At 47.5% G+C, this 18,147-nt stretch overlaps 1 protein-coding gene across 7 annotated transcripts in view; it reads right to left on the reverse strand.

Annotated features, from left to right (window-relative positions):
- The window catches only part of PIAS3 (protein inhibitor of activated STAT 3), a 35,563-nt gene that overhangs the window by 5,537 nt on the left and 11,879 nt on the right, over nt 1-18,147 (reverse strand). For 4 of the 7 annotated variants that reach the window (XM_083589373.1, XM_083589370.1, XM_083589371.1 and 1 more), the window contains 13 exons: nt 16,396-16,861; nt 13,839-13,923; nt 11,460-11,510; nt 10,835-10,925; nt 9,504-9,638; nt 9,056-9,161; nt 8,093-8,166; nt 5,653-5,813; nt 4,651-4,787; nt 3,424-3,592; nt 2,422-2,552; nt 1,410-1,481; nt 702-739 (listed from right to left, as the gene is read on the reverse strand). In XM_083589373.1, coding sequence (XP_083445499.1) covers nt 702-739; nt 1,410-1,481; nt 2,422-2,552; nt 3,424-3,592; nt 4,651-4,787; nt 5,653-5,813; nt 8,093-8,166; nt 9,056-9,161; nt 9,504-9,638; nt 10,835-10,925; nt 11,460-11,510; nt 13,839-13,923; nt 16,396-16,858 — 1,713 coding nt within the window. In that variant the 5' untranslated portion in view covers nt 16,859-16,861. The remainder of the gene's footprint in view (nt 1-701; nt 740-1,409; nt 1,482-2,421; nt 2,553-3,423; nt 3,593-4,650; nt 4,788-5,652; nt 5,814-8,092; nt 8,167-9,055; nt 9,162-9,503; nt 9,639-10,834; nt 10,926-11,459; nt 11,511-13,838; nt 13,924-16,395; nt 16,862-18,147) is intronic. The other 3 variants (XM_083589376.1, XM_083589372.1, XM_083589375.1) reach the window with 1 other exon arrangement.

Genomic DNA, 18,147 nt, shown 5'->3' on the forward strand with positions numbered 1-18,147 from the left:
TTTTTGCTCGGGGACAGTTTGGAAAGGAGGAGGTGGGCAAAGTCCAGCGGAGAAAGAGAAACTGCCCCCTCCCTACCCCTGCTTCAAAATCCAACTTTGTTCTCATCAGGTTAAGTTCCCTCGAAGTTTCTCAGATTGTTACTGGCAATCTCGGGAGCTGAGCTCACTAGATCAAAGCAGAATATTTTGCAAGACAAGAGTGACTCTTTTGCAAAGGTTTTTATAGGAGCTCATTGCACAACCTGAACTGCTAGCTCAAAAACAGCCTCTCAGCAAAGCCTTCAGCACAACAACTCAGCTCTAAGGTCCCAGAAATATCACCCCAGACAAACGCAATTTGCTTTCCACAGAGCCAAGGGCTGTTAAGGTGTTCTTATTTCTCAGAACAGTTCTAGGAATTCACACGGTGAATGCACCTTGAAAGGAAGGTGCTTGGGGGGGGGGCAGCAGCCTGCCATCCACTGTGAAAACAGACAGAGTGAAGCAAGGAGGTAGGAATTTGCAAGAGGCAGGGAAAAGACTGATTTCCCCCAGCCTGTGTTTGCTGGGTTAGCTCAGTGGCAAGAGAAAGGCTAGGTGTGCTCAAGGGTGAAGGGTGGAGAGAAAGCTCACTGGGTGGCTATGTTGCTGAATACATGGAGAAATGAAGACTGGGGAAGGGAGGATGGGCAGATGAAGGAAAAGGGAGGGGGGGAACATACCTGATTTTCACTTTGAAGGAAGGAAAACAAATCCAGACCTAGAAAAATGAAAAGGTGAAAAAATAATCTTAATGGTAAAATGAACATATTGGAGAAGAGGAAGGGATTACTAAAAAAAAATATTGTAAAGTTGGGAGGGGTGTAGGAAAAGATATTTTGGTCATGGCAGGAGGGCCGGTCTCCATGGACACCGCAAAGGCCTCAGTGTCCTGGGAAGGCCTGAGGAGCACTCCTGAGATGGGTGACCCACCTGCCTCCATGCCCCCCCACTGCCTGCAGTGGCAGAGGGGTCCTCCTGTGAGCAACATCCCCGCTGCAAGGAGAAAACGCTGCCCCCTCCCTGCCACACAGCTGAGGAAAAGGGATGTTGCAACACACCCAGCCAAAAAACTGGCATTGTCGTTTCGGCTGCAGCAGTATTGCTTGGCCTGGGGGGCACAGGGCACTGGGATTCGCTTGGTATGGAGGCACCTAGTTTGGGGGCAGCCGGGAGAGAGACCAGTGGAGGGGGAGCTTCCTGGCTTTGTGGCTGGTGTGCAGAGAGGGAGCTGTGCCACACAGCGGCTGGCCCATGACATGCCAACATGCCTGACATTTGAAATGCAAGACCTTCCTCTCTGGGCCAGGTTTGGGTGGGTATTGAGCTGGCAGCTTTAGCAACCACAGTTACATCAGAATTTCCTGTCTGTCTGTCTTCAGAGCCTTCACCTTTTTTTACTTTTCGGACTCTGCCTTCTCTCCTCTCCTCTCTTGCACTGCCAAATCCCCAGGCCACAATTCCTTTGGACACAAACATACAAGCATCACGACAGGAATGAGGCTTATCAGTCAGGAGGGGCAGGGAGCATCTGGCGGGATGGGGAGCGGCTCACTTTATACCAGGCGAGAGTGAGACTGTGTATTCTGCCAACTAACCAAGAATGGCACATTGACACACACCAGATCCTGGGGGCTTTGCACAGCGTATGGCATCTCTGCCAACTCTTAACATTTCTAGTTCTCAAGGTTTCGAAAATGTGCCAGGAAGGATGTGGGATGGGCTTAAGGAGAAAATTAAAAAATGTTTGCAAATAAGCTTACTCTGCTTATATCCACGCAGGTCACAAATATGTTTTCTAGGGTGTATTTTGGCATGGACAATCCCAAGCAAGCCGTACGTTCTAACAGAGTTCATGCCTCTCAATCCCGCTCCATCCCACCACACCCTGAAAGCCAGGAGTAAGGTCGATTTGCCTCCCTGCCTGGTTCTGACCAGCAACCCTCAGCTCTCTTTCTCCGCAGGGCTCTGTGTCCACAGCTGCATCCTTCAGAGGTATACACTGGGATTGTGTAAGAAGCATTATATTGGCTGTGGTTCTTCACAGCCTCTCTCATTTCTGAGGCTGTCCCTAGGCGCATTTGCATTCCAATAAAGGCCTCTCTCTTCACTTGGAGCCTGCATCCTTTTCTGTGAGGTATACTTCAGACCATTTAAATTTATCCAACATGGGTAGAGGGCACTGGGGAACAGTTTATGGAACCAGGGGGGGCGATATCCCAAAAAAGTTTGAGAACCACTGGTCTAAGCCTTCACAGTGCAGAGAGTCCCGTGACAACACTGCTTGGTTCTGGCGTGGTTGTTTTTAAGCAGGAGAATTAAGTTACCCTGCTCCTATGGGGATACAAAACAGAGCAACAACTAAACGCAAGCTTTGGCTCTGAGTGATGCAGCCCAAATTACCTTGGATGTCCGAGGGGACCTGGTAAGGGTGGTAGTCGGGGATCGGAAGGCTGGAGAGGTAGTCGCTCCCCACAGTGGCCATCGGGGGGCTGCGCAACACCGAGGAGGGCTGGTGGTCAGGGCTTAATACTCTGAAATGAAACAGAAAGACTAGGCTTGGAGAAGGAAAATAAAGGGGGAGCACATGGCGGACAGGTATCAAATCATATGCATAGTGTACTGACAGAAGTCTTTCTCCCCCTCTTGTAATACTAGAACCCAACAGGGTCATCCAATGAAGCTGAATGTGGGAAGACTCAGGACAGACAAAACAAAATCCTTCTTCACGCAGCACATGACCTAAAACTATAGAACTTGCTCCAGCAGGAGGCAGTGAGGGCGACCAACCTGGATAACTTTGGGGGGGGGGGGTAGGCGAATCCAATAAAGCTATTGATGGCTACTGGTGACGACGGCTACACTGCCTCCACGGCTGGAGCAGCAATGCTTCCACATACCACTTGCTAGAAACCACAGGAGGGAACACGGCTCTTGTGTTTGGGTCCTGCTTGCGGCTTTCCCACTGACCTCTGTTTGGTCCCTGTGAGAAAAGGATGCTGGGCAAGATGACCCCCCCCCCTTTGACCTGATCCAGCAGGGCTCTCCCCATTGTTCTCTGCTCTTCCCCATTCTGATTAACCCGCTTAATCTGGACCTGGAGCATTCCGCACAAGAGAGTGGGTTCGATGAAACTATTGATGGCTACTAGTCATAATGGCTACAGTAAGGATTCTGAATCCCAGTTGCTGGAGGACAGCACAGTCGTGGTCTAGCATGCTCACGTCCTGCTAGCCAATTTCCAATGGGCACCTGGCTGACCACTGTGAGAACAGGATGCTGGATAAGACGGATCCCCCCCTTGGGCCTAATCCACCAGCCAGGCTCTTCTCAGGCTCCTACACCCCCTTCTTTGCACGCAAGGAGGTTTAACCCAACACAGAGGAAACACAAAACGAGCCCCACCCCTTGGGTCCCGCTGCAGACGGGATGGCCGCAGTGGTGAGCGGGAAGGGCTTCTTGGCGGGGGGCTCCTCCTCGTCCGAAGAGCTGTCCAGCGTGAGGTCGATGACCTCCACTTTCTTCTTGCCTTCGGCCAGCTGCTTCCCGTCAGAGCCCACTGTGTACAGCGAGGCTGCGAAGAGGAGGAGAAAAGAGGTTAGGGTAGGCAAAGACAGACAGCCCTACTGTAAAATAGCAGCAGGGCTCTGATCTTGAAACTCGTCACAGCACTCAGGTTAGCACAGACAGCAGGGAGTTCCCTGTCCCCCGTCAGGAAGGTGTGCAGTTGGGCTCCCTGATCCTTTCATCCCTGATCACTAGCTGTGTCAACCAGGAGTGATGGAAGTTGGGAGTCGAGTAACATCAAAGGATGTAAGCTAGGCTGACTTAAGAAGGAGGAGCAGGAGGAGCTGCAGGGGTCCCAGGACTATGGCACTTCTGTTCCCAGGGTCTTGTATCTTGCCCCGTCATACAGACACGTAGGCAAGACTTGAAGAGCTTCTTCCTCTTCAAGGCTGCCTTTGACTGAGATCATGATTAGCTTGGATGTCTGAAGAGGAGGAGAGGGGCTGTGGCTCTGCCCTGCCCTCTCCTCAACTGCTTATGCCTGACTTGGCCGTGCCCTTGCACTGTGACTATAATACCTCTTGCCTGCTTAAATGCAGGAGGGGTGTGAGTGTAAAATCCCCAAATTTTGCACAACTACAACATCACATGCTGCACAAAGGTGACATCAGCTGCTCGACAAAAAGTGGCAAAAGTGTGTCAACGCAGGAATTTATAGCCCTTGGGCTGGTCAAAAACTGTGTGTTTTGCTTGCTAACTTGGCTATTGTATCTTTATCTCTTGCCTTACTCTTGTCTGTCTGTCGTGAAGATCTGTCCCAAAATGCCACTCTAAAGTATTTTGGCTCTTCATCAATCTGCCATTAGCCATGACACTGCTAGGCCCAGACCAAAGGGCACCATTCGAGGGCCCCATGAAGGCCAGAAGAACTCAAAGATGTCTCATCCTCTTCTAAAGCCACCAAGTTGGCGGCCGTCATTGCTGCCTCATGTGGGAGGGAGTTCCACAGTTTAACTCAGTGTTGCATGAAGAAGGGGACTTTGAATCTTCCACCAATCAGTTTCAATCACACAACGGCCAACTAACATGCACAGGGAGGTGCCAGGCCTCCTCACTACCTCTTACCTTCCAGCCCATTGTAAGCAGATGGCTGGCAAACCTCCTGGTTCTCTTTCTTGGGCTTCATGGGGCACCAGGAGCCATCCTCCATGAATTGGATCTCATCGCAGTCTGTGACAGAGTTGAGGATTTCCATGAACAACCTGGGGGGAAGGAGGGGAAACAGAGGAAAACATAGGGGTGAGTCAACATCTGGACAGTGGCTGAAGTGCTATAGCCCTAAACACCTGGAGGGCACCACTTTGGTGGAGTCTGAGATTACTATAATTGATCCACAGTCGGCCATCATCTTACACAGTCCCTACACCCTTCTTCTTGTCTTCGTGAACAAGGACGAGGAGAGGAAGCATCCTCATTCCTTTAGAATAGGGGTAGCCAATGTGGTCTCCTCCAAAGGCTTTTGGACTACAACTCCCATCATCCCTGACAACTGCAATGCTGGCTGGGGCTGATGGGAGCTGCAGTTCAAAAACATCTGGGGAGTTCCAAGTTGGCTGCTTTGGAACTCGCCACAGTTCAAGGTAACATTTAAACTCAAGAAACCGTGACTCGTTTTAATGAACGTCAGAGAGAACCAACCACAGGTCCAAGTTTGTACGTGGCATAGCACTGTGGTTTGTCCTTAGCAAAAGCAGGAGTTCGCATGGAGGAAAAGTGGAGGAGAGCTATGCCAAGCCAGAGGGCCATCATGGTTTGTTCGCCAACAGTCCGAACACAGGCCACACAAAAGATGGAGAAAACTAAGTATGGCTGCAATTCTTGAAGAGCAAAGATGGAGGGCAGAATGTGGCTTCTGGAGAATCTCATCTTGTACTGAATCATTTACTAATTTACAGAGGTTGTGGAACCATTAATTTCTAGGTAATAAAACAGTACATCTATGCAGCCCTGAAGATAGACAACACCACCATCCCTCCAGAATTTAGTAAGTCTGATGGCAAAAGCTGTGGGCAGGAGGGGTCATGCGGGGAGAGGGAGCCTGACCTCTGAGCCTCCCCCCAGCATTACCCGTCAATGATCAAGGCCTCATAGGGGGCCTTCTTGTCACAGACAGGGCAGGTCCAGGTGGGCTTCTTCTCATTCATCTGAAGGTAAAGGGCTGCGTCGAAGCACTGCAGGTGGGTGCAGGTGAAAGCTCGGCAGGGGACGATGAGCCTCATCTTGCCCAGCTGAAAGGAAGAGGGAGTTTATTTATCATCATCTATTTACTGCGTTTATATCCCACCACTCTTGAGAGTTAAGAAATCCTTGTTGGTTTACTTCAAATTATCCAGAGATCTACCAGACGATCTCAATCCACCTTCCGCCCACCCTGGTCCAGATCACAGACTGGGAGCCCTTTGCAGATAACACTGGCATTGGTGAAATTTCACTGACAGAAGCTTCACATAGAAACTCTCTATGCTCACATACCATACCACTGAGCTTTCATGGGGGCTGCAAGCTTTAGTGTAATTAAAGCTTCTGGCGGCTGCCAGATTAGTAATTGCCCGTTACTGGAAGCGTCCTGAAGTTTTACTGTTTTGAGTCTGGAACGTTGCTTTGTTGGAACGCCTGACCAGACACAGATGGGAGAGGCTGAATCTGACAACTTTGATGCAGAATGGTTTCCCTTCTTTGAATGTCCCTCCGGTTTCTCATTCTTTGTTATGAGGGGTATTCAAATACCATCTGATACTCAGTGAAGCAATATTGTACACTGGTTTGCTGTTATTAATTTTATTCCGCAGCTCTGTATTACTTTTTCTCTGTCTACCTATTTTGTGTGTGTATCTACATATTCTTGTATAAGCATAGTTAAAAGAAGAAGAGGAGAACTTTAGTATAACTATATCAACCCAAATGGAATCACAGATGAAGAGGGACTCTTATTCAGGGCCTTGACATCAGATGCTCCTTTTCAGCGAAGCACAGAGCGGCTTGGAAGCTTCGTTTTCTGCAGCGCCCTGGAAGCAGGCTCTGCTGCAGTGCTTGGGAGTCCCCAACTGGGGCCTCACACTGAATACAATGAGCAAAAGTGCTGGAGTGGGATTTTCCTTGTGCTCAGGGAAGGGCTGCTGATCCAGTGGAGCCACTCACTAACGGAAGAGGGGGGAATTGAGTCGATTCTCCCTGCAGTTCCCAGGCTTATTTTCCACCCTATTCTCTCAATGCTCTGAAGTCGGCTTGAGAGAGAGAGTTGCAAGGGGAGAGGGAAAGCCCTCTGGGTCTCTATGCTCAGGGTAGAATTTGTGACCAGCACAAGGACCTAAGAAGAGCCCTGGCGGATCACGCCAATGGCCCATCTTAGCCCAGCATCCTGATCTCAGTGGCCAATCAGATGTCCCAGTGGGAAACCAGCAGGCAGGACCCCAGCACAAGAGCAACTCTCTCCTTCTGTGGTTCCCAGCAAGTGGTATTCAGAAGCATTGCTGCCTCCAACTGTGGAGGCAGAGCAGAGCCGTAATGGCTAGAAAACATCGATAACTCTCTCCTCCTCCATGAATTAGTCCAATTTCTTTTTAAGCTATCTAGGGTGCTGGCCATGACTGCCTCCTGAGGGAGCGAGTTCCACAGTTTATCTAGGCACTGCGTGAAGGACTTTATTTGCCCTGAATCGTCCAACATTCAGCTTCTCTGCATGTCCCTGAGCTCTAGTGTTAGCAGAGAGGGAGAAAACCTTTTCTTTATCCACCTCCTCCATGCTTGCCTTTTCTCCAAGCTAAAAAAATCCAAATGCTGCAGCCTTTCTCCATAAGGGGATTTGCTTCACACACCCCCTTGATTATTTTGCTGGCCCTTTCCTGAACCTTTTCCAACCCTACAATATCCATTTTTGTACACAATATTCCGAGCACAGTTGCAGTACAGATTGGCATGACAGCATTATATCAGCAGTTTTATCTTCAGCTCCTTTCCCAACGATCCCTAGCATGGTAGTTGCCTTTTCCATGGCCGCTGGGTTGATATCTTCATCAAGTTACCTACCACAACCCCAAGGACTGTCTCTTCCTGGCCAGATTTGAGAGTATATGGAAAGTTAAGGGGGGAGGGTTTTGCCCCCAAATGCATCTGAGATTAATTATCTTTGGTTAAGCTTACAGCTGCCTTCACTAACCCTGTGTCCTCCAAATTTTCTGGATTACAGTTCCCAATACAGCAAAGGCTGCTGTAATCCAAGACATGTGGTGGGCACCAGCTTGGTGAAGGCTGGCTTGCAGCATTATACAAAATCAAAGTGGAAACAACAATGGGAGAAAGGAGATTTTTGTGCATAATGAGCAAATCATCAGTTGCAGGTTCCAAATACATATTTATGAGCTTGGGCTGGAACGAGCTCCTCATCTGTTTTTGGACAGATTTGGTTTAATTCTCAAGGCAGATTTATAGTGTTTTGGTGGTTCTTCATGTATTTACATATATACGGCTTCATGTGAAATAAAGAGATAAAAGGAGAAACCCGACATACCGGACACATGAGAGAAACTCGTAAGCTTGTTGTCGCTATCTCGCTGTCGGGATCGGCTGTCAGTTTTTCTTTGACTGTGAGGTGTGGGGAGAGAAAGCAAAGAGCTCACTCAGTATTAGGAACACACAATGATGCACACTGTGTGGGAACAGCCATGGCTCTGGGGTGAAGCATCAGCTGCCATGCAGAAGGGAAATGGTTCATCTCCATGGGCAGCTGGGGAAGACCCCTGCCTGAAACTTGGGAAAGGTGATGCTTGTCAGGGTAGATCTGAGCTAGATGGACCAAGGGTCCAACTCTGTACAAGGCAGCTTCCAACTCCCCCCTAAACACCTGGTGTGCGAGGGCGGGACTCCACTCTGCAATCTTTTTTTTACACTGGGACTTTTCAAAAATATGATCTGGAGTAAAGCTCTGCTCTACATTTAGCCTGGATGAACAATTTGATGCAGGCTAGAGGGCAAACAGACCATAGAACTGTAAATTTGAAGGGACCCCAAAGGTCATCTCGTCCAAGCCCCTGCAATGCAGGAATCTTGCCCACAGCTGTCCCTGGGTGGGCTTGAACCACCAACCTTCTGGTTAACAGTCAGACATATTGACCCATTCAACCATCCAGTTCTGGGAGTAGTATTCAATTCTTTGCACTAGTGGGCAGCACTTCTGCTCATGAGAGATGAAGCACATGACTTTCACCAGTCCCCAATACACAGCACAAGGGCTGCAGTGAGCCAAGATGATAGTAAAAAAGTGCTTTGCCTTGTGTGACTAAGACAGCTTTTCACTAGTGCTAACCTACCACCTGGAGGTAATTGCAAAAAAAAGCACACACATCTCTGACACAGAATCACAAAGTCGGAAGGGACCCCAAGGCTCACATACTCCAACTCCCTGCAATGCAGGAACCACAACTAAAGCGTCCTTGACAGATGCAGACAAGATTTCAAAGGACAGAGAACTTACTCAGGGCTCGTGAGTGGTCTGGGTTTCGGATGCCCTTGGCTCTCAGTTTCTGTAGCAGTGTCACTGATGTCAACTGTTTCACCAAATAAACCGATAGGGAGTAATTCTAGGCAGAAGGAAACCAATTATTATTCACTGTTGTACAGAGGAATTAATGTATTCACTGATCTACGTAACAGGCTAAACCCTGGCTCTCGTCCATTGGCTGCAGGTCTCCCTGCCCTTCTTCAACCATTGGTTGAGCTTTGCTGATGTCATGGAATGTTCACAAATGTTTAGTTGCCAAACTGGAGAGGCTGCTCACAGGATGGTTCAGTTTATTTATTGCCAATCACCTAATTGGGACAGGCGCTTTCATACACACAGTTTCAAGGATGGACAGGAAAGTGGAATAATTCTGTTCACACATGAAAAAAAGAGCAACATTAACCACAAAGCTTCTCCTTACCCTGCCAAACTCAGAAGACCAGTTCACGACGATCGTATTGGGGACGGTGGCCGAAAGCCGCACCAAAGGGGTGATGTTGATGGGTCGACTGGGCCGCTTGGGCTCTGCCCCATTTTTGGTGGGGGGAAGATAACCCTGCAGAGGCAGAAGAGGACATCTGAGGTCAGGCCCCTTGACCCTTTGCCAAGGCTGGACATACAGGGAACCAAGAATAAGGATGGCTGGTGGGCCATCAAGGGGCTGCCATGAAGCCAAGAATATACAATGGTGGATAGGAGGCAGTTCACCTTTCCATTTCATTATGGTGTCATTTGCTAGAAAGGGCAGTCGTGCCCCCAGCTCCCCTAGGGGCAGAGGAAAAGCTCACTTACTGCCTCCCCCCAGTCTAACTGCAGGCATCTCCTGGAAGGAACATGAACATAGGCAGGCACTAGTGTGCATTCCAGAACACCACCACCAATAATAATAATAATAATAATAATAATAATAATAATAATAATAATAGTTTATTACCTGCCCTTTACCTTAAGGTTCCAGGGCAGGTTACAACATTAATATACTGTCAGGATTAGGGTCCTGACGCCCCCATAACTTTTCTGGTATGCGTGCCTGGTCTCTCAGACCCCAGGGCATGTACAGAGTTCAGCAGAGTGTTGGCAGCAAATGAATCACACGAACAGCTCACTCCATCGGCAAATATGCTTTACTGAAGCATTTTGATAAGCATTGCGGTTGCAAGTCCTCAGTCAGATTCCTTACTGGGTGCATAGCTCAAAAAACAGTTACAAAGAGACGCCGGCAAACTGCATAGCTTGAAAACAACAGAAAGACTGACTGACTCTCACACTTGCGTGCAACTATATAAGGAGGGCTCAGACAGCCTGGAACCTTCCGGTCAGCAATGAATGCTAATGAGAAAGGTCTGCTGAGTCACATGTGCAATATTTAAAGCCGTTTAAAACAATCACAAAACTAAGGGAGATGTAATGGGGAAAGTGCTTCTTTCAGACACTATATAAACTATATACCAACTATATGGGGTTTGACAATGGGTAAGCATAGATGGACTCTCCACACCTTTTACTTCTGCAAAAAAGACTGCTGTTAATTCAATGGGAAAATGACTGGTGATGGAGACTGTTGCCTGGTGTATATTGTGTGCCATGTACTGTTGCAAGGTTGTTTTATTGTACTATAACATTAAAACATTTATTTGAAAAGTACAACTTGGGAGATCAGGATGTTCTGCATGCAATGGGTGCACTTTTGCCACTGAGCTGTGGACCCTTCTGACGGAACCGAGGCACTGGTGGGAGGAGGGGCTTACTCACCGGAAGAGGGCAGAGCTTCCCATTGATCTTGACAAACAAATTGGGTGGAAAATAGTCCTCTTGCGGGCAACTGGTTTCACACAAACAAAACCTGCAGAGAGGCAAAGAGACCGGAAGGGTGAGGGGAAGACTACCCCAAGGACAAAATGGTAACTAGAGAGGGAGAGTTTCCCAGAGTCAAATTCCTTATTAAGAGAGATGGATAAATGAGAACACAGAATCACAGAATTATAGAGTTGGGACCCTGAGGGTCATCTAGTCCAACCCCCCTGGAATGCAGGAACCACAGCTAAACCACTACGCAGGCAGGGCCTCCTAAGTTGCTCTGAGCTCTTATAGGGCAGGCCTCAGGGATTTTGCTCATTTGTGACTACACAAATGGGGAGGAGGACAGGTTCAAGGGCAGGCCCACCTACAGCACTTCACAATAATACAACCTAGAAGTCTTCAGAGCGTGGAATACATTGGCCAAGTCATAGCCAACCAGCCTTGGCTAAGGTTGAGCCAGGACTGCTTTATACAAAGGAAAAAGCACCCCAGGAGCCAATCCCTAAACAGTGTGAGATTTGTAGAAATGTATTTTTCCGATTTGTAAAAGCCCAAGAAAACATCAGGCTCTGCTTACCTCAGCTGTACCTGGACGGTGTAGTCACATTTGGCAGCAGGTAAGATATCGCTGGAAAAAGGAGGGGTGGAGGAGAAATTCTTAAATTTCCCAGAACAGTCAAACTACTTGGAAATACTGTCATTATAATACAATACGTAACAGGCTGAAACCTACTTTTCAGGTTAGATTTTTGTTTTGTTTTTAAAGAACACATACACAACAAAAACCAGCCCTCCACCCCCACCCCCCACTGGCGGAACTTCTGTGACATCACAGAGGGCTTGTGGGCTTTCTAACAGCAGAGGGGAAACAGCCTACCACAGATTGTTGCTGTGAGGGAAATGGGAGAATTGTTGACCTGCATGGGGACAGGGAAGAACCTTCTCTTTGGCTTGTGTCTTGGAACATCAGAGTCAGCCTATAGTTAGAAAATTAAAATTACAATAAACAGGGAGCAGAGGGCCAGCACTTCACGCAGCAGCAGCAGCCGCCTGGAAGGGGTTCTCTGGTTTAAGAGCACAATTAAGAGCCTGCTGGATTAAGCCAATGGCCCCTCTAGCCCAGCATCCTGTTCTCACAGTAGCCAACCAGGTGCCCGTGGGAAACCTGCAAACAGGACCACTCCTCTCCTGTGGTTTGCAGCAACTGGTATTCCAAAACACTGCTGCCTCCCGCGAAGGGAGGAATTTGTCTGAGCCTCTAGGCTGGTGGCCATCCCTGCCTCCAGTGGGAGGGAGTTCCATAGTTTAACTGTGTGCTGCTTGACTTTCTTTCACCTGCCCCCGAATCTTCCAACCTTCAATTTCTACAGCAAGCAAGATGGTTCACAGCCCAGGCCTAGAACTGTGTCATTGTCTGGAGTTACAGCACGGAGCCAGTGGGAGATGTTTGGCTATGCTGCTATTCTTGCCCATGACTACTGCCAGTCTCTGCAGCAGGCAGCCCTCGTTCCTGCCCAAACAACAACCAAACTCCTGCTAACAAATGTGGTACCTAAGGCTTCGTTCAAACTGACCAGTCAAATTATAGGTGGTCAATTAGTAGCATTTGACCAGCGTGCTAAGCCTGGTGGCCAAACTTCTAGTTTATTTTTAAAGTAACTCTTTATATATGAAGTCCGCAGTAGGGAAGAATAAAAACCTTCTGGAACGCCCATTTTGGTTGCATTTATGTTTATGCGCAGCTGCCTCTGTTGGTGATACCCATGGCGGGGGGAGGGGGTTGAAGTTTGGGAGAGGGAAGTAGATTATATTAAGAAGCCACTTAAAGAGGATAAAAACTGATATGAGGGAACTTTAAAATGAAATTATATTACAGTTATAAACACCAAGGACGGGTGAGCAGGAAGTCATTAGTATTGCAGAACAGGATTATAATTATTGAGTGTTAAAATGTAATTTTGAATCTTGAAATCAGATAAAATATTGATATTGGGGGTGGGGGGAATGAGAGGTCATCTTTAACTATCCTCTGAACAAAGGAGCCAGCCTGGTTGCCTTGTTCTACTGTAGACTACCTACTTAGGCTAGAACTAAAAAGTTACTCCCTAAATTGTGTATTTCCGACAATAAACATAGCTTCATTACTTTCTTACCTACAAACATCTCTCTCTCTCTGTATGTGTGAAAGCAACAGGAAAAGCCTGCTCTCTAAGCAAGATTCACTGGTTTAAACACAACTCATCCTGCATACTATCCCATTAGTTTGTTTGTGTGGGTGAATGCGTACATGTGAAAATTGATTTGAGGTGTGGACGTGTTAGTCAATGTGGAATTTGTGTGGGTTTTGAGTGAATAGAACTGTAAAGTTAAAGTCCTGCATTATGGTTTCTTCTTCATGTTTTATATACTGTGTTTAATTTTGGTTTTTTCCCTTTGTAAACCACTTTGTAGGCGTTTCTGGTGAAAAGGAGGATGCAATACTTGAAATAAACATCCTGGTTGTAGTATTGCTCTTATGTTGCTGGCTCAGTTCAGACAACGCACCACAGTTTGTATCAATCATAGTTTAGAACAAACAAGCCAAACTAGGGTTTACCAGATGCTTATTTGATTTCATTTTCTGTCTGGCTGAGCACTCCTGTTTCAAGGCAAAGAACCGGTTGTTACTTTGGTTTGCCAATTCAGACACTGCACCAAATAACGATACTTAGTCCTAATGCGTAACTAAAATTTCCTGATGCTTAGTGCAAACCACGGTTTGCAGGCACACTTCAAACCAGCTTCTGGTTCCAGTTTCTTAGGCAATCACAAACTGTGGTTGTTAACCTCAGACGTTACACCAGTTAAGCACCCTTGACTGTGGTTTCATACGATGTCTGCACTCAGCCATTGCATTTTGTGTGTGTGTGTGCTGAAAGAGCTACTAATCCTAAACAGAAAATAAAATGGCCCTTACCGAGAGGCAAGGATCTGCTGCACCTGCTGAGGAGTCAGGGCAAAGGTGAAGTGAGCCTCCTCAAACCTCTGGCTGTTCACAGATGCTGCAAAGAGAAAAGGCCAGAGGCTAAGCAGTGATCAGACAAGACCGCAATCGGAAGCCCACAGGGGAGGCCCAACCAAGCGTTCTGCTATGCACAAAGGAATCCTGAAACAGAGGGAAGAGGATGGGGTGGGGGGAGCTCAGCAGGCTCCCTGGACCACCATTCCATCATAGGTGGAATGGAAATGGGCTCCACATGCTTATCCCTGGCTCCTTAATGTCTAGCACAGGGGTGGGGAAAGTACAGCTCTCCGGATATCCTTGGACTCCACGCCCATCGCTCAGCCCTAGCAGTCAGCATGGCCAATGGTGAGGGATTATTAATACTATTATTACACTTAATTTATTAATTGCCTTCTAAACTGCCATCTCAACTAGGTTTACACATAAGGTAATTAAAATCAGTTCAAAACACAAGCACAGCTAACACATTGCAGCAACAGTATTGCATGGAGGTAGAGAGGAAACTGGTGAAGAATCACCAGTGTGCACTACCAGTTGGGAGGGAAGGAATGATTCACTGGCGGACCATGTGCTCTGCATGTGGAAGGACCCAATCCATGGCATCAGAAGTTAAAAAACAGATCAATGTGCAGCAGGTGACAGTGAAGACCCTCCCACCCAAATCCAAAGCTGCCGACTGATCTGGCTGAAGGCAGCTTCCTATGTACCTCATTATATAGATATTTTGGACTACAACTCCCATCAGCCCCAGCAACTATGACCAGTCGCAAACATCTGGAGGGCCCTACGTTGGGGAGGTTTGGCCTGCACAATTCAGGTTCGCTGCGCACCACTTGCAAAGCAAAAGAAACCATCACACAAAATAATCAGGGAAGGCAGAAGGCATTGTGCAACTTGCACAATTGACACAGATAATGGAATTTTATTTTCTTTCAGTGCAGAATGCATAGTGCCTGGTGTTTATGAGACTAGAATCTCTGTGTCTTCGTACTCTCTCTCCTACCATTACAGGGTGAGACGCAGGCAGCTCTGCCCCTCAGCAGAAAAATCTGAAAAATGCTAGCCCTAGGATAGAGAAATTCTCGGGCCCTGCAGGTGAAGCCAAGGCAAGAACTATCAGTTAAACATTCCTGCAGCACTTCATGGTCTCAGGAATGAGAACAAGGGCCCTTTACCCTCTGGTTATACTGCACAACACATGCCACTCCATATTATTATCATCATCATCATCATCATCATCATCATCATTATTATTATTATTATTAAGCTAGCATTAGCTCACCAACACTCTTGCCATGACAAATCTGTCAATTTTTCACGTGCCATAAGACACATATAATTACTTTTGGCCCTGACAATCAAACCAAAACTTGCAAGGATTTGTCAGTGGTCTCCCTATACCATCTCTTTCCATATCCTTGGAGACATACACAGCACTAATGCTTTGTTAAAATCTCAAAAGAGTGTTTATTTTTTGGAATCTTGGGACTCAACAAAAATTGTCTCACAGAGAAGCTTCTTAATCTGTCCCCTAGTTTCAGTGGCTTATTTTCCACAGCACAATGAACCATGGCTTGCCCTAACCATCATTTAGCACCCTACCCACAACAGACAAAAGGCAATCCTGGGTGAAGAGCTGCTTGCCTCTTTCCATTTTCTTCTTCTGTTGATTATTGGACTGATTAAATAATTTAACCAGAACACAAACTCTGCCGCACAAACTGTACCCACTCCATCCTGTAACATATGGTTGTATTAAAGCCTTCCTTAGACTGACATCGACTTTTGGACTTTCTCTGCTTATACGAACCTTACAAATATTATTTAGATCTGAACTATGCTTTCAGGATGGGGGGGGAGGGGAGGATGTTTTGTTTGTCATTTTTATCTTTTCAATATGTAACTCAAATTAGCCAGTCTATTTTTCATTTTCTATCCCTTCAGCATTCAACTTTGTAAGTTCACCTCAATGTCTATGGCATAGAAGACCTCACAGGGTCGAGCAACAGCATAACTAAGGTTTAGGAGCATAGGGAGCTACCTTATTCTGAGCCAGGCCACTAGTCCATCTAGCTCAGTACTGCTTACACTGACTGGCAGCAGCAGTGGCTCTCCAGGGTTTCCACACAGGGGACATGGCCAGCCCTACCTGAAGATACCAGCAGGGATTGAACCCGAGACCTTTTGCAGGCAAAGCAGCCGCTCTATCGCCGAGCCTTGACCCTTCCCTTCCATTTGTCATCACGCCAAGCCAGAGCTAACCACAAACCCAGGTTGGAAACCTACTTCAAGCCAAGGCTTGCTGGCCAATTGCAAATCATGATTTGTCAATTCAGACATAATGGTTTCCTCTTGTGGCATCTTATTTCCCCTGGCTGGCGCCAATGTTTTGGCAGACAGAGTTTGCAAGCTTCTGGGTTCCACAGCACTCTTCTTCCCTAGCTATCTCAAGTTCTAGAGTCAGTAGGGAGGAAAGGGCAAAAAGGAAGAAACAGCTTGGAGGACTTACCCAACGTGGTGGGCTTGATGAGCTCGTCGTATACATCGTAGAAGGGCAATCGCCGCATTTTCACGTCCGGGTGAACCGGGTGGATGGGGGGAGACAGGTGTGGGACGTCCGCCTCATGCTTGGGTCCCAACATAGGCACCGGGGGCAACATGCCAACCGGCACCCCAGAGGTCACTGACCCGTTGTCGTAGGGCAAGTGGCACATGGTGCCCTGGGTCAGCGTTGTGGTGGAGGGCAGCTGTCCCGCCTGGAGGTGCAGCATGGATAAGTCCGAGGGGGTGAGGATCTTCCGAGGGAACCGTCGCCGGTACAGCTCCTTGATTTTCATCTGAACGGCCGGGCTGCAGCCAGACTTCAGCAGCTGCAGGGCCTTGGTGAGCAACTCATGCTTCCTCCCGCTCTTGTTTCTGCCCGCGAAACCCAGAAGCACCTGCAGCTCCGACACTCTAAAGCTCATAACCATGTGCTGGAAGGGGGTAGAGAGAGGAACAGAATATTTAGAGAAGCATATAGATTTTGAGATGGCACTCCCTGAACCCCAAATTTTACTGCTAGCAATTTCTGGCATTAAAACATCTGATATTGTACACATCTGGTACTGGTGACTGGGAGTGGCTGCCGGGACCACATAACACCGGTCCTGAGAGATCTGCATTGGCTCCCAGTACGTTTCCGAGCACAATTCGAAGTGTTGGTGCTGACCTTTAAAGCCCTAAACGGCCTCGGTCCTGTATACCTGAAGGAGCGTCTCCACCCCCATCGTTCAGCCCGGACCCTGAGATCCAGCGCCAAGGGCCTTCTGGTTCCCTCATTGCAAGAAGTGAGGTTACAGGGAACCAGACAGAGGGCCTTCTCAGTAGTGGCGCCCACCCCGTGGAACACCCTCCCTTCCGATGTGAAGGAAATAAGCAGCTATCCTATCTTTAAAAGACATCTGAAGGCAGCCCTGTTTAGGAAAGTTTTTGATATTTAATGCTGTATTGTTTTTAACACTTGATTGGGAGCCGCCCAGAGTGGCTGGGGAGACTCAGCCAGATGGGCAGGGTATATATAAATAAATAAATAAATAAATAAATAAATAAATAAATAAATAAAATTATTATTATTATTATTATTATTATTATTATTATTACTCAGAATGAAGCACCTATCCCCAGCTCCTGATTCCATCTACACAAGAACCAAACTGACTCTGCAGGATTTCCAGTTGTGAGGGTGGAAGACGGGTGGGTGGGGGGTACTCCTAGACAAAAGGAAGGTAAAGGGGTGTTGCTTAGGGCACAGAGTTTGGGCTAAAGAAGCAAAAGCCTGGGGAGGAGGAAGAAAAATTCAGGTTCGCCTCACCCCATATAATCAAGAAAGAAATGGGAGGGGAATTGATTTTTTTTTTCTAATGGAGAAATTGGTGGAAGAAAACCATTTAAGAAGAGTTTTCTAGAACATAAGGAGGGCCTGCTGGATCAGGCCAAGGGGGACCTATCTAATCCAGCATCCTGTCTTCACAGTGGCAAACCAGATGCCCCAATGGGAAACCTGCAAGCAGGATTCAAAAACAAAAGAGCGCGCTCCCCTCCTGTGGCTTGCAGCAACACGTATTCAGAAGCATTCTTGCCTGCAACCATGGAGGCAGAGCATAGCCATCATGCCTAGCACCCATCGATAGCCCTCTCGTCCATGAAATTGTTAATGAAATTAATAATAATGAATTTGTCCAATCCTTCTCTTTCAGATCTGCAAGTAAAATACTTTTTA

The sequence above is a fragment of the Podarcis filfolensis genome, assembly GCF_964270895.1.
Source record: "Podarcis filfolensis genome assembly, chromosome: 16".
In the NCBI taxonomy this organism is placed as follows: Eukaryota; Metazoa; Chordata; class Lepidosauria; order Squamata; family Lacertidae; genus Podarcis; species Podarcis filfolensis.